This window comes from Benincasa hispida, chromosome 4 (genome assembly GCF_009727055.1).
Source record: "Benincasa hispida cultivar B227 chromosome 4, ASM972705v1, whole genome shotgun sequence".
In the NCBI taxonomy this organism is placed as follows: domain Eukaryota; kingdom Viridiplantae; phylum Streptophyta; class Magnoliopsida; order Cucurbitales; family Cucurbitaceae; genus Benincasa; species Benincasa hispida.
The window spans coordinates 23,809,213-23,824,509 of record NC_052352.1 but is presented as its reverse complement, the minus strand read 5'-3'; the positions used below and the strand labels follow the sequence as shown (position 1 = coordinate 23,824,509).

The following is a 15,297-nucleotide window of genomic DNA, read 5'->3' as shown; positions in this document are numbered from 1 at the left end:
TCATAATTAATAAATTGTTGAACCCATATAAATTATTTATATTAGTAATCTATGCATTAACCCGATTGCAAAAACCAATCAAATTTAGCAAAATAATCTAATGCTCCCTAAGTGACATTTATTTTGCAATGATGCTTTAGTGAGGTAGGACAAAAGCCATCGTGGGGTGAACAAGTGCCCCTTCACTGAAATGAGACTATCTCAACTAAAAGACAGAACAACTCCTTGTTACTGTAACTATCGGTCACCATTATTCGATCCATAAATTGTTAAACTCGTTTAATATTTCTTGTAGGTGTAACCCCTCATTTTAGATTATAGAGTTCTGTCCCAATGAGCCAACTATAGGAAAAAATCGATTGGGACAAAAACTAAAGTAATCCTATCCATTTCTGGAGTTTGAGGTAAAGAATCATGCAAATTTCATCCATAGAGGGACACAAGCAAAGGTGCCTCAAGGAGCATGAAACTTTACTACAAACTAATGAGAGAGACCGTGGGATGTGTTGACACATGTCCCGCTCCCACTTACTATAAACACTCTCTCCATTCACCTTGTTATTGACTTATACAAACACCATCCATAGGAGGACACAAGAAAAGTGTCTCGAGACCAAGTATAGATCTCACAGTGTGAACTTTTAGGGAGAAACGTGATAAGAGAAAATGAAGTATCCATTTTCCTCCCACTGAGTGTTATACCTACGGTTCATGCATGCATATAATATAACATTTATGCTATATGATGCATGAACATGTTATAAAATAAGAAACATGCAACTATATAATAACATTTATAATATAAATGATGCATGAAATATGCATAACCTATGGTGGGATTTTATACTATATGACATACTTTATGATAAATAATAATAAATTAAAACCATACATCAAATGCATAATTAACAAAAAAAAAAATTATTAGACTAGGATTGGATACCTAAATAATTAATTAAATTAATACAACAATTATATTAATTTAATTAATTAGAAAACATCTAACTATTACAAAATAATAGTCAAGTGATTCGAAACAAGTGAATCGGGTCTTGAACCGCTCGAACCAAACCGCCCAACACTCAAATCGATCCTGAATCGCTCAAACCAATAGAACCGAATCCCCAAAATTATTCTTAGAGTTGTGTGAAAGCCTGGGAACTTTTCTAATAGTTTTTTTGTAAAACAATTTTGTAGAGAACGTTCTCTGTAAGTCTCATCCATTGAATGAATGAAGAAGAGAACAACCCTCAACTATCCCCACCACTCAATAGTGAGTTGAGAGAAAAATAAAGGAGGGAAGTTATTTCCCTCCCATTAATTCAAATTAAAATTTACAATAAATTAATTTTAATTTAAATAAAATTATATATATATATATATACACACACACAACTATAGTTTATACGACATTAAACATATAACCTATGGTTTAGTATTGTATCATACACAATATAACCTACAGTTTTTAAATCGATATTTAACATAAATCTCATTTATATTAAATTCAATTATATGAATCCAATTCACATAATTAATATTTGAATCATATTCAAATATTTATTTCCTTTCAAATAAACTTTATAATATAATGTATCAAATACATTATAGTAATTATATCATATATAATTAAATTAAATTAATTATCACATATAATTAATTTTCTCAATTAATTTAATAATTCAAATTAATCCAAAATTAATTTTTATTTAATCCTGTTGAGCTACAAAAGGGACCTCATGAACTTGTAGATTGAAGCTCTAATGGTAATTGACTAACTAATTAAACTTCTTTAATTAAATTATTCAACATCCATTAATTGTCTAGCACTCCACTAAAGACCGACAACTGCACTCTTTGCACTACATACATATTTTTGTGTCCATTAGATATAACCAGTTAACAGTACGATGACCCTACACAAATTGCTCGTAAGTACAGCTAGACCAAAATTACCATTTTGCCACTATAGTTACATCTAACTCCTTAAGTACCACTAATCCCTCTAATGAACAATAAGTCATAGTCCAACTATGACTAAACCCCTCTCGGACTAGGAGAGGGTGTGGCGTCACATTGTTCAAGCCCCGGAATCAGCCCTTAAGGGAACAATTTTTCTACTTATCCCAACCATAGGGAAGGAGTGAATTTCGTCTTGTGTAGTTGTGTTCCCAGCTCCCCAATCAAACGAATTCTCAAAATGGTAGGCTTGTTGAGTCGGCAATCTGGCCGCTCTCACCCATACAAATCAAAGAACCACCATCATAGGCAAGAGTTCACAACTCACTTAGGATTCAAGTCATGTCACCTATGGTCATCTTGGTGAAATGTAAGTCTTATTTATGGACGACGTTATATAATGAGACTAGTCATTTTGTAGTCCAGTCTTATACAAGCTCCTTTGTATAGAATACCCTCGCTCACATGTCTCCACATGAATAATCTGGACCAGATCATTTGTAGCACTTTACAACAATTGTAACATCTACAAAACAGGTCGTATTCGTAGTAATAAGTCACTCTTACTTTATAACGTTGTTTATTGTTTAAGACTGACTATTTCAACCTAGGTAATTTGACCTTAATCCTGAGCTAATTATGAACTCCTATTTAATCGTGATTATCCTTAGATTTGCATGGGTGAAGGTTGGCTTAAGAACACCAGCTCAATCAGCCTCCCATTTTAAGAGTAAGATCGGATAGATAACTGGGGACATATGGTGCAAAACAAAATTCACTTCTACCTGCTTTTAGGGATAATATGGAGGTTGTTCTCTTAAGTATTGATTCCAGGTCTTGAACAACAGACCTCATCCTTTAATTGGCCCGAGAGGGACTCAGTTTCGTGATTGGATCACAAACCAATTGTTCATTAGAGGATCAATGGGACTTAAGGAGCAAGATATAATCTCGGAGGTAAAACAACAATTAACCCAGCTGTTATTACGAACAACCTATGAAATATTGACTTACCGATTACAGTTAAATTAAGTGGACAGAAATATATCTGTAGTGAGAGAAGTGCAACTACTGGGCTTTAGTGGAGTGACCCGATAGTTAATGAATGTTGATTAATTAGATTTAAAGAGTTTAACCAATTAATCTCAGATTGTTGGAGTCCATGATCTGTAGGTCCATTAGATCTCCCTATTAACTCTTAAACAGATTAAACCTTAGAATAACGTGATGAATAAATTTGAAACGTTTAAATTCAAATTAAGGGGATTAGTAATTATTTACGATATAATTACACATTTAATTATCGAATTAAACGAAATTGGAGAATTGGATAATATTTAAATTTGATTTTAATATTACTTACATGAATAGAGATTCATGGTTAAGGAATTGGTGTTTAATTAATTTAATATTTGGTATTAAATTAATTTAATTAATTAAATAATTTAATAAATTATTTGGAATTAATTTCATTTAAAAGTTAATTAGTAGAATTAATTTTGGTTAAAATTAATTATTTAGATTGAACAAATTAAATTGATTTTTGAATTTTAAATTTGATTTCAAATTAAATTGAATTTATATTTAATTTTTCTATTTAAAAAAGATGGGAGAAAGTGGGATCCATTTTATATTCCACCTCCTTTTTGCTCCAATTTGATGATCTTGAGGTGTCAATTTCAGATGCAAAAGGTTCTTGCACGGCTATTTTTACAAACAATTAAGGTTGAAGAAGAGTTCTTCAAAACCAGAAAAACCAGACCTTTTCTCTTAAGAATTCCCTTAGTTTCTATTCATTTTAGATCCCACAACCCAATCTAAGGTCCAAGAGAATAGTAGGGAAGATCAAATGGTGGTCTACAACCATTTGGATTAGAGATTCAAGCTAATTTCGTGGTTTGAAGAACCTCTTTTCATTTTATAAGCATGCTTACTTAGTTGCTAAATTGATGAATTAGAGCACTTAATGATCTTGATTTCTTCTACTGATTGCATGCTAACTCCAACAGGATGTTAATTTATTGGTTTGTAAGTTTAATGCTACTAAATGTCAACTAAAACATAAAACATCTCATATTTTATTAAATAAACAAAATGTTTGTACAATACAATTACAAACTATAGGATCCTACGAGATTGAGGGCATCAACTCCAACAATTTGAAAGGCACATTTTTTTTGGATTTAACTTCATTTTGTATTTTCTGAGTACTTGAAAAACTTCGTTCAGGTCAGCCTCATGTTGGTCTGCCTTGGTACTTTTTACTAGCATATCGTCCACGTACGCTTCCATATTCTTCCCGATGAGAGGGGTAAATATGTAGTTTACCATTATCTGGTACATGGACCCTGCATTTTTAATGCCAAATGGCATGACTTTATAACAATAGAAACCTTTATTAGTGATGAAAGAAGTTTTGATTCGATTATAACCTGAATATACGTCCATGAGACTTAGCATCTCATAACCTGTTATGGCATCTATAGTTGATCTATTATTGGAAGAGGGTATCTTTCGGGCAAGCTTTGTTTAGATTGGTGAAATTGATACACATTCGCCATTTTCCATTTTCCTCCTTAACTAACACTACATTAGAAAGCCACTCTGGATAGTCAACTTCCTTGATGAAACCTACCTTGAGAAGATTTTTGACTTGGTCAGCTATCACTTCATTCCGTTCTTGATTAAAAACTCCCCGTCTTTGTATAATGGGCTTAAAATTTTTGTTAACATTCAATTTGTGTACTATTGCATGTGACCAAGTGAACACATCCGCATTTTCTCTAAGGAAGCTAAGCAACCTTGCCTCCTACTCAATTCCTAACTTTGGTCCCAATGTTGACTCTTTTTTCTTTGGATATGAGAGGGATGGATTCCAAGGCCCCTGCAGGTTGTCCCCTCTGGTTGACCTTATATCCTCCTGTGTTCACTTAGATTTTGGTTTTGCCTAAACTTCCCTCGGCCTCAACCTGGCTTGAACTTTCCTTCTTGGTCTCGACCTGGCCTAAGGTTTTCACCTTGGCCTTGGCCTGGTATAAATTTTTCACTTCGGTTTCGGCTTGACCTAAGCTTTTCACCTTGGTCTCAGCCTGACCTGGATTTCTCACTTCAGCCTTGGCCTGACCTAAATTTTTCATCTCAGCCTTAGCTTGGCCTAAGCTTTTCACCTCGACCTCGGTCTGGCCTAAGCTTTTTACCTTGGCCTCGGGTTGGCCTGAATTTTTCACTTCGGCCTTGGCCTGTCCTAGATTTTTCACGTCGGCCTTACCTTGGCCTAAGCTTGCCTTGATCTCGATTCCTGATGGCAAAGTAAACCATGTGGACTTTGTTGGCTCTTTTCGCCTTTATGTTGCCTCAACTGATTCTTGTTTTGACATTATCTTTTATGTGGTTCCTAGATTTGGATGTTAGATTGCCTCATATATTCCTTCCTGAGAACTGCTTATCGAAAGTGCAGGTCTTCTTGGTTGAACCCCTTAGATCTTCCTCAGGTAGGTCTTGCCTCATCGAATTTTTCGAAATCTGAGCTAAACCTCGATCCAATTTTCATACTTCTTATGATTTCTTGGATTTCGACTCCACCTCTTCCCTAGGGAAATGAGGCTAATCTGAGCGTGCAGTGCTTGAGAGGTTTCTTTGTGCTTCTAACGAGTCCCTTAATTTAAGCTAGGTTTTGATCTAAAGTCTTCACCCATGCTTCTAAAATTGTGAATCTAGTTTCCGTCTCTTTCTCGGGAGACTGAACCTAGGCGAGCTATAGAAAATGTTGTTGTTCTCTAGTTGACTCATCTCTTTCTTTGCTTAAATGGCGTGTTCTTGATACCTTCTTGTAAGCGTCACACATTCCCTAAAGACGGTGCGAACTGTTGATGGCAAAATTTGGCCAAAGGAAATCAACTGACTTTCACGTGTCTTCAGCGATGAATTTGTATTTTAGGAGTGGGAATTACCTACAAGACAATCAAAAGGGTAACACATCGGTGTGGTGCTTGCCACAAATACTTCGAACTTAAGTCAGTATTTTGAACAAATGTCAGGACAAGTAGTTTTTAGGAATGATGTGAGCTTACTTTTCATAGGGTTGTCATATTTTATTTATAGTTGAGTCCTAGAGATCTTTCTTATCTCAATTGGAGGAGATCAATTTCCTTTTCCTACTCTGAAGTTGGACACCCGGGGCTTGGGATCGGACTGCTGAGGATGTTCCAATGAAGAGATCCAATCCAGATCGGACTCACTATAGGAGATTTTGTGGCCTTGGCCTCGACCCTTGGACTCTCAAAACCCACATTGGCCACGACCTCAACCTCTAATACTAGGGCGAGCCAAGCAAGCTCTTTTAAGCTCAACGTATCCTCCCTTTATTTATTGGAACTCTCATGGACCTGCTCTTTAGTCAGTCTCAGGTCCATTTCCTAAGCTAGATAACTCTCTTGGTTCAATCTTGACCTTTGACCTTTTGCCGATCTGAAATTTCCTATAACATATTTTTTATTTTTAAATTATGAATGTGGGAATAAAAGATCGACTTCTCACATCAATCTTTAAAATGATAATAAGAACTTCGTAACTATACATCTTCTAAACTATACTCAAATTGCGGATCAATTTCATTACTAAATGTTAAGATGTTTATAGAAAAGAAACTGTAATTAATTAATTAGTAACGCTTATGCCAACATAAGCATAATTAAACTCACATAAAATTTAAACTCTTGATCAAAAGATTAGAGTTCGAATATGTCGTTTATTAGTGTTCTTTACTCTCATGGATTGTATTAATAAAGTTTTATATAATTCACACACTTCACTTTTGTTTGTTGCATCTAATTTCCCTGTCTCTTCCTCATCTCTTGGACTACTTCTGCCTCAGTTCGGGCAAGGAGGCCTGCAGCATAAGTGCAAAATCAATTCATTAAAACTATTATTAATGTAAAATTATTAATAAACATATAAATAATTATAATAAAAATCTTCACTAAAGTTGTATTTATATCTATTCATTTTATTACAATGGTATGCTTCCATAATCATATAAAGTTAAAATCTATTTATTTTTTAAGTTTGAGAGTATGAAAATAACATTTCTAATTAAAATAATCTTTAAACTTAATATTCATATCTATTTGATTCTTGAACTACTTATAAAGTTAAAATTTATTTGTTTTTTAAGTTGAAGTATGAAAATAACATCTAATTAAAATAATCTTTAAGCTTTAATATTCGTATTATTTGATTCTTGAACTACTTTTAAAGTAATAGGAACACCTTAACTTCCCATTTCTTTAATTATGATTCTTAAATAGATATAAAATTGAATGTTTAAAATTTCATTAGACGCACAATTTAAATTTACATCAAATAAATCAATTGTTCTTAAGAACTTGAATTTGTCTAAAACCTATTATATATATATAAAAAATAATAATAAAAATTAAAAAAGTATTTGTGAAAATTCATAAATCAAATAGACACAAATTGATAAATTAACATAACTCCAATTTTTTTTTTCAATGAAATACAATACCATTACTTGAATTGATTTCAAATTGACTAAAAAAATCCACTATGATCATCATTGTCATAAAGTTCACCAACATGATCAAGTTAAATAAAAAAATTTCATACTCCTTTTTACTCTAAAATGTGACAAAACATACCAACAGAACAAATTTGAATTAAAAATTGTACAGACAAGACCAAAATATAGAAGCCAAAATAATTATAAATGTCAGCACTAAATGCAAATATATGAACAATAATAATGATAATAATCACAAACATAAATTGCTGGACACGTACCTTCAGTTCAACTCAATAGATTTCTCAAAAATAATAATAATAATAATAATAATAATAATAATAATAATAATAATAATAATAATCATAAATAAATAAATAAATAAAATAATAATAATGTCCCGTTCGGTATATATAATTTGACTATATAATTTCCTTAAAGAGATAGTGTCCTTGTATATATCTTTCAGATTTTAAGTCTTCTCCTTACCTTATAAAGAACAAAAGAACAAATAAATAAATAACGTCCCATTCGATAATTATTTGACATTTTATTTTTATTTTTTAAAATTAAGTCTATTTCATTCATATTTCTTATAATTATTTACATCTTTATTTAAATATAATGATTAAATTTTTAGTGAACTGCTAATAATGAAAGCTATTTTTTTTAGTTTTTAAATTTTAGCTTGGTTTTTCAAATAATTGATGGAAAGTGGATAACAAATGAAAAAAATTTAGAAGTGTAAATGGTACTACTCATAGGCTTAATTTTAAAAAACAAAATAATTATTCAATGGAGCTAAATTAATTAATGATTAAATATTGTCTCTCAAAAAATTATTTGATAAAACTTTGTAATGTGACTATTTTACGACATTTAATGTATGAGATAAAAATTGTAAAAATACCTCAAATTAGTAGTAGGGATGAGTCAAGTAATCTACATTCAACGATCGTTAAGGGACGGTTAATTTTTCGAGTCTCCCGTAATAATCAGTTACAATATTAGGAAACCATAAGGATAAAGTAGAATTACTTATAATTATTAATAATATGTGAAAGAAAGAAAGAACTGACCCTAATTTGAGAGAGGTGTCGGAGCTGTCGTCGTCGGCAGGAGGACCGCTGTTGCAGCTGCAGACATTGGCGGCGGATTCCGACGAAACCCCTTCTTCCGCCGCAACATGAACGTCGGAATCCACGAGCACTGGCGTTCTATCATTCGACAACCTTAACATCTGCCAATTTAATTTTCATTTGTTTAACCATAAATATTATTATATTTACCCTTTTTCGTGAATAACATCTTATTAGTTACCTGCTGTTTAAGCATCTTGTTTTCTTCCATCAGCCTCGCTCCCTGCACAATTTTTTTCATGTTTGAAATAAATAGTTGAAAATATTAGATAATTGTTTTAAATGAAAAAATTGTTAAAAATATTTTAAAATATAACAAAATATCTATGTCATTGTCTATTAATGATAAACGGTAATAGACACTGATATATCTGATAAATGTGATAGACAATGACATTCATTTATATTTGTAAATAAATTGACTCATTTTTCACTATTTGAAAATAAAACTAAATATTAATCGAAAATTATTCTGGATTTTTTTAAAAAAAAAAAAAAAAAAAACCTTAAGATTCTTATTCAAGTCATAAGATGAACATAAAACACATTTCTATTACTTGGAAATTGGGTGTCCCACCCCCATAGGAGGTAAAAAGAATTTTTTTTTTAATATTTAAAATCAGGTTTGAATCCCAAATCTAGTCCTAATTCGAAGGATGATATTTTGATATATTATTAAAAATTTTAAAGACATATATCGGTAGAAATATACAATTTGATTCCTAAATTTTGAGTTAGTTTCTATTTGATTCTCAAATTTGTAAATATTACATTTTTATATTTATATTTTGAATTTGATTTTCATTTGACTTGTTGATTTCAAAATATTACATGAATTTTGAGCTTTGTTTCTATTTAGTTTTTAGATTTCAATATTTTTACTTTTATCTTTGATTTGTTACTAAATACTCATTCCAAACACATTAAATGCAACGTAGAAGCTCTTAACAAATTTAGAACTTAAAATTTTGAAAAAGGAAAGAATGTTCAATGTAGACAAAATCTTAACAAAGATTAGAATCCTTTAAGAATGTAAGAATACACCAATTATATTTCCAAAAACTTCTCCCTTATTACTAACTAACATTTTCAGTTTATAAACTAAATAAACATAATTAAAAAGAAAACCAACACTTTATCATTTAAATAGTTTCACAATCTTGGATAATTGTATCAAAGAACAAGAAAAATGGCAGTAACAACTAATGCTTCTGATCGATTTACCTTAAACTCAAGCGCATTAATTTCACTCATAATCTTCTCTTCCTACAAAAAAAAAAAATATAACCAGAACCACATGTTATTTTCCCAAATAAAAACATTTTATCATTATTATAAAAGGGGTTAAATAGTAGTTTGTAATGATTTAATCTCTACACTTCCAAAAGTGTAATAATAAGACCCCGTTTTGTAACTATTTCGTATTTTATTTTTGGTTTTGAAAAATTAAGTATATTTTCTTCTCATTCCTTACAATGGTTTGCATCTTTTTTAAGTATAATGGTTGAACTCTTAACCAAATTTAAAAAACAAAAACAAGTTTAAGTTATTTTTTTAGTTTTTAAATTTTGAATTGGTTTTTTAAATCATTGGTAAAAAAAAAAGATAATAAATGAAGATATTTAGAGATGGGTGTCTATAAACTTAATTTTTAAAAATAAAATGATTACCAAAGGAGACCTTAGTTATTCTACTTTAATACATAACAATTCAATTCTTATACTTTCTAAACTTATCCAAACTTGTAACAATATAACCTTTATCGTGGTAAATTATAGTCTAAATTGTTACTTTTTAAAAGAAAAAATTAGGGCAAGTGAAGAAAAAATTAGAAACCTTGGTGTGAAGAACTCGTGTGAGACTAACTTCAAGCATTCTTTCCAATTGCTTCAGATCTTCTAAATTCAATCCTTGAAGATCCTCTCCCCTCATCTGCCTTTTAACATTTTTTTTAAGTTTCTAAAATTAATTAAGTATTCAAATTAATTAATCCATTAAAAAAAATATTTAACCTAAAAAAGAAAGAATATATATTACCTAAGTTGTTGGGTCATATCTTCAACTTCCTTGTTCAATCGGACGTGATTGCTATTTTCAAGCTAAACTTCACAAACAATATACCTTTTTATCGTAAGAAGTTTTAATTATATGAATTTGTTTCCCTTTTTTTAAGAGAGAAATGATGTTTATTTTAATGATAATGTCTATGTTTAACTTTTTTTATTAGTGAAAAAAACCTTCTAAAATTAAAACCAAGTTACAAAAAACAAAAATAGATTCTCAATAATAATCAAGTACCATACCATATTATTATATAAACATGATTCTAGAACAAAGAATTGTTTATAAAACCAAGTTCAAGTTACAACTTTAGTTCTCTCTATTTGTTTTTTAAAATTTAAATTTGTGTTAATAGATCTTTAAAAATTCAAAATTTTTTAAAATTAATTGCTCTACATCTTTAAATTTTATGTTCGGTTAGAACTATAAGTTTTTAATTTAGTGTCTAGTAGGCCCGTAAATTAAGAAAAAAATAAAAAGTTTAAGATCAATAAAAACAAACTATAAATTCATGGACTAAATCTCTGTTTAGATTAATTAGAGAAAAAATTATTTTTAAAAAAAAGTCATTTATATTTAAACTCTTATAATAAAAAATTATTTGAAAAACATTTTGAGAGTAGTTCAAGATCTATTTTAAATAGAAAATACTTCAATTTTCCTAAGATGACTTATTTTCAAAATTAAGATCTTGAAAGTTTAAACCATACACAAGTGAGATTTGTTTTTATAACCATAAAACCATTACAATCAAATGAGCTTCAAATTTCAGAGGTGTTTTCTTTTTTTTTAGAAAAAAAAAAAAACAATAATTCAGTTACAAATTTAATCTCAAAACTTAAATTCTAAATTATTAAATATTTAATAGAACCATTAATTCTAAAAGATGTCAAAATATATGAATGAAAATTTACTTTCCAATAAAATAAAAATATCAAAAGATTTGTTTAAAAAAAAATGTATAGAAATTTCTAAAGTTTAATTAAACTACACAATGATTACCTGCAGCCCGAGGGATGGATATTCCAACTTTCCAAGGTTAGTAGAGTGCAAATTATATCTAGCAATAACTTCCTTAACGCTGCATCAAATGATGTGTACAAAACATAAATAATACAAAGGGGCAATGCCAAAAAAGAAATAAGATTAATAAGATTATATTGAATTGGTCGTCCTCAAATAGACAACTTTAACAAACTTACCATTTTTAAATTTTAATTAATATACTAAATTCAAATATCAATTCTAGAATCTAAATCTTTTAATTATTTATTTAATAGATATGTGAATTTCAATATATATATTTTGGATAAGTGCTAATTTAAAATTTTTGGATATCTTGCTATTATGATACAAAATTAAAAATTTAATAATTTATTAGACCTCAAAGACCTATTAAATTATGTTGGTAGTATATAGGAACCAACTACACAATCCTTAAAATTTATCGACTAAACTTATAATTTAATTTTAATTAAATATAAGAGAATTTTTAAAAATAGAAAAATAAGAAAAATTATTTACATAAAATAACAAAATTTAATCTTCTTTGATAGAGACTGATATAAAATCTATTAGTGTCTATCAGTGATTGAAACTGATAGAATGATCATTGATAATATATGATAGATAGACGTTAATAAAAGTCTATCAATAATTTTTTTGTTATTTTTATAAATAGTTTGATATTTTTTTTCTATTCGTGAAAATTTCCATTAAATATATAAAATCATTAATTTATAACCATTTTGTTTAAGGGCAAATTTCTTTGGTTTTGTTCAGTTTGCAAGAATTTTGAAAATTTTTGTTTGTCTCTAGTTTTATCAATTTGGTTGAAATTAAAAGATATGTGGTAGGTTAAACATCAATGTCAAATATGTCAACACACATCCATTTGATGGCAAAAGAAAGGGTAAAGTGGCCACCCACCATTGTTAAGTGTTCTTTAATTATTTCAATCTTAGATCATCATTAATTTTTGTTCTTTAGTTGTCTACTTGTGACTTTAACCATATTAAACACTATTTGGTAATAGAGTAAATTCTTCTTCTTCTTCTTTCTTAAAGAAATAAATGATTTTGATTGACAAAGTTTTCATTCAAAATTCAAAGAATAATGGAAAGTAGATGGGAAACAAATTAGAATTTTCTCATATGTGTAAATCAAGATCACTTTAGGTGGGTGAGTTCAAATTAATGATGGTGATTGTAACAATAAATGTATGATGTAAAAAAAATAGTTAACTAAGGTCTCGTTTGATTACCATTTTGTTTTTTATTTTTGTTTTTTAAAATTAAGTTTATAGACATTACTTCTACCTCCAAATTTCTTTCTTTGTTATCTATTTTTTACCAATGGTTTTAACCAAACCAAATTTTGAGAACTAAAAAAATAGCTTTCAAAAGGTTATTTTTGTTTTTGAAATTTAGTTAAGAATTCAACCATTGTATTTAACAAAGATGTAAACCATTGTAAAAAATATGGATGAAATTGACTTAATTTTTCAAAACAAAAACAAAAGACTAAATAACTACCAAACGGGGCCTAAAAGTTTTATACTCTATTAAGTAACCATTTGGATTTAGAAAATGATAGTTGTTTGTACCAATTTCTTTATAATAGTTTTTGGGCTGTTTAGATTTATTAAAGAAAAAACTGCAAAAATACCATTTTATTTAAATTCTTTTGATAAAAAGAATTTAAAATAAATCTATAAAAACTAAATTAGAAATTCATTCAAATCTCTTTTATATAAAAAAGAATTTTATAAAGTTGTATAAATACGATTTAAATTAGAAACATAATTAATTTTTAACAACATTTACAGGTTAATCTTGAGCTCTATAAATTAATAAATGATATAAAGGCATGTAAAATAATGTATATCATTAAAAAAACGCATTTCAAAATTTAAATGAAAACCATACTACTTACTTAGGCTCAAGCTTTTCTAATTCTAGGGTTACATAATTCAATCCATAAGTCAAACCTATTAAAATTTTTCAAGATATGAAATCCTAATTGCAAAAATCTATTTATTTTGAGTCAAATTTTCCAAAACAGAAGTCTGAAGACATATTTCGAGATTAATTTTTTTCATCATATTCAAAATCACTACAAAATAATTTTTTAATTAGATATTAATTTTTTTTCATCAATTTAATTAATCTTCCATTTAATCAAACCTAATTTTAAAGGATTAAATTCAACACTTCACCTAAGAAACTCAAAGTTGTAAAAAGAAAAAAAAGTTCGAATCTCCATCTATACAGAGAAATCTTGGATTGTTACCTGGAGCTCGAATACTCGAAAAACTTGCCGGTAGCGGAGAAGATGAGCAGCGCCACCTCGGCGTCGCAGAGCACCGACAGCTCCTCGGCCTTCTTGATAAGCCCTCTCCTTCGCTTAGAGAATGTCACCTGCCTCGCCGTTAGATTATCAATCTTCTTTATCTTGATTTTCTCCCTAGCCATGTTATGTTTCTTCCTACAACCACACTTTTTTATTATTATTATTTATAACAAAAAAATTGGTATCTTATAACCTTCCAATCCAAAATAATACAAAAATAAAATTTTAATTTCTTCTTCCAAATTGATCTTCCTTGAAATTAAAGAGAGGAGAAGAAAAAACCCTAGAGAAAGAATCTGAGTTCAGATCTGAGAGTGGAAAAGGAGAAAAAAAAATAATTAAAATTGAAAAAAATAAGTGACGTAGAATAAGATCAAATAGAGACGAAACGAAGAAAAAGTAAGTTAAGTAAAATAAAAAAGAAGAAAAAAGAAAAAGAGGGAAATTCCGACCAAAATTGGTATTTTGATTGGGAGACTAAAAAGAAGAGTGTGGTAGGTTTTGGCAAGAAATGACGAGCAGAGGGATAAGAAGGAAGGTTTTAGAGAGAGAGAAATGTGGATTAGAATATGACGTGTTCAATTTAAGGAAAGAATACATCCCATTTATAGCCAAACAGTCGCCTTTCCTTTTTACTTTTACCCGTAACTTTTACCCAAACAGATGCCGAAAGGATTTAGAAAACGTGGTTTCGGTAAAAATAATAATAAAATAACCTTTCTATTTTTCGAAGTAAAAACGAAACAGTAAATTTTTTAATTATATATAAATAATTATAGGTTAATGATTTAATTTAGATGCTCTTTGTTGCTTCCATCTTCTTTTAAATTCTTTTAGGTTACATTTACCAAATTGTAATTGAAATTTGTGTAATTGTAATAAAATTATTGATAGCTTAATCCTTAAGTCTAAATCACAAATATAATTGGATTACTTTAAATCATGTTTACTTATAACACAAATCTTTCGCATTTACTGTTGTTGTTACTAAATGGTAACAATAATGATAGTGGTAACAATAAAAGTAATAATAAATGTCATAGATGCATAATTCTTGTATTTCTACAGTAATAATATCTATAATGGTAATAGTAAAAATAACGAGTCCTACGTAATTTTTAAGCACGATTAGATTGAGCACCTTTCCATTCTTCGATTAGGTTACAAGTTTTTATTACAGATTTGGAGACAGGTCACGCAACTCATTACAATTATGGAATACGTGTAATATTTTACACGTTTAATCTCAAGTGTTTTCGAATGCTC

At 29.1% G+C, this 15,297-nt stretch overlaps 1 protein-coding gene across 5 annotated transcripts; it reads right to left on the bottom strand.

The window, feature by feature from the left end:
* Positions 1 to 6,590: 6,590 nt before the first annotated feature.
* LOC120076433 (MADS-box protein JOINTLESS-like) lies at positions 6,591 to 14,611 on the bottom strand. 5 transcript variants are annotated; one of them, XM_039030255.1, is made up of 9 exons: positions 14,484 to 14,611; positions 13,972 to 14,166; positions 11,683 to 11,761; positions 10,657 to 10,718; positions 10,456 to 10,555; positions 9,844 to 9,885; positions 8,801 to 8,842; positions 8,560 to 8,720; positions 6,591 to 6,847 (listed from the first exon to the last, which is right to left on the bottom strand). In XM_039030255.1, the coding sequence occupies exons 2-9, from the start codon at positions 14,151 to 14,153 to the stop codon at positions 6,829 to 6,831; spliced, it is 687 nt and encodes a 228-aa protein (XP_038886183.1). In that variant the 5' UTR covers positions 14,154 to 14,166; positions 14,484 to 14,611; the 3' UTR covers positions 6,591 to 6,828. The 5 variants fall into 5 exon arrangements, with proteins under 5 accessions (XP_038886183.1, XP_038886184.1, XP_038886182.1 ...); XM_039030256.1 differs by having other exon boundaries at positions 14,314 to 14,605; XM_039030254.1 differs by having other exon boundaries at positions 13,972 to 14,605.
* Between the last annotated feature and the right edge of the window lie 686 nt (positions 14,612 to 15,297).

Excerpts from the sequence above, each read along its gene's own strand:
- LOC120076433 (XM_039030255.1), bottom strand. The coding sequence starts at position 14,153 with ATGGCTAGGGAGAAAATCAAGATAAAGAAGATTGATAATCTAACGGCG. Across the intron at positions 10,556-10,656 it reads GATATGACCCAACAACTTAG|GCAGATGAGGGGAGAGGATC; the intron begins GTAATATATATT and ends AAATGTTAAAAG. Across the intron at positions 8,721-8,800 it reads ACAAGATGCTTAAACAGCAG|ATGTTAAGGTTGTCGAATGA; the intron begins GTAACTAATAAG and ends TTAAATTGGCAG.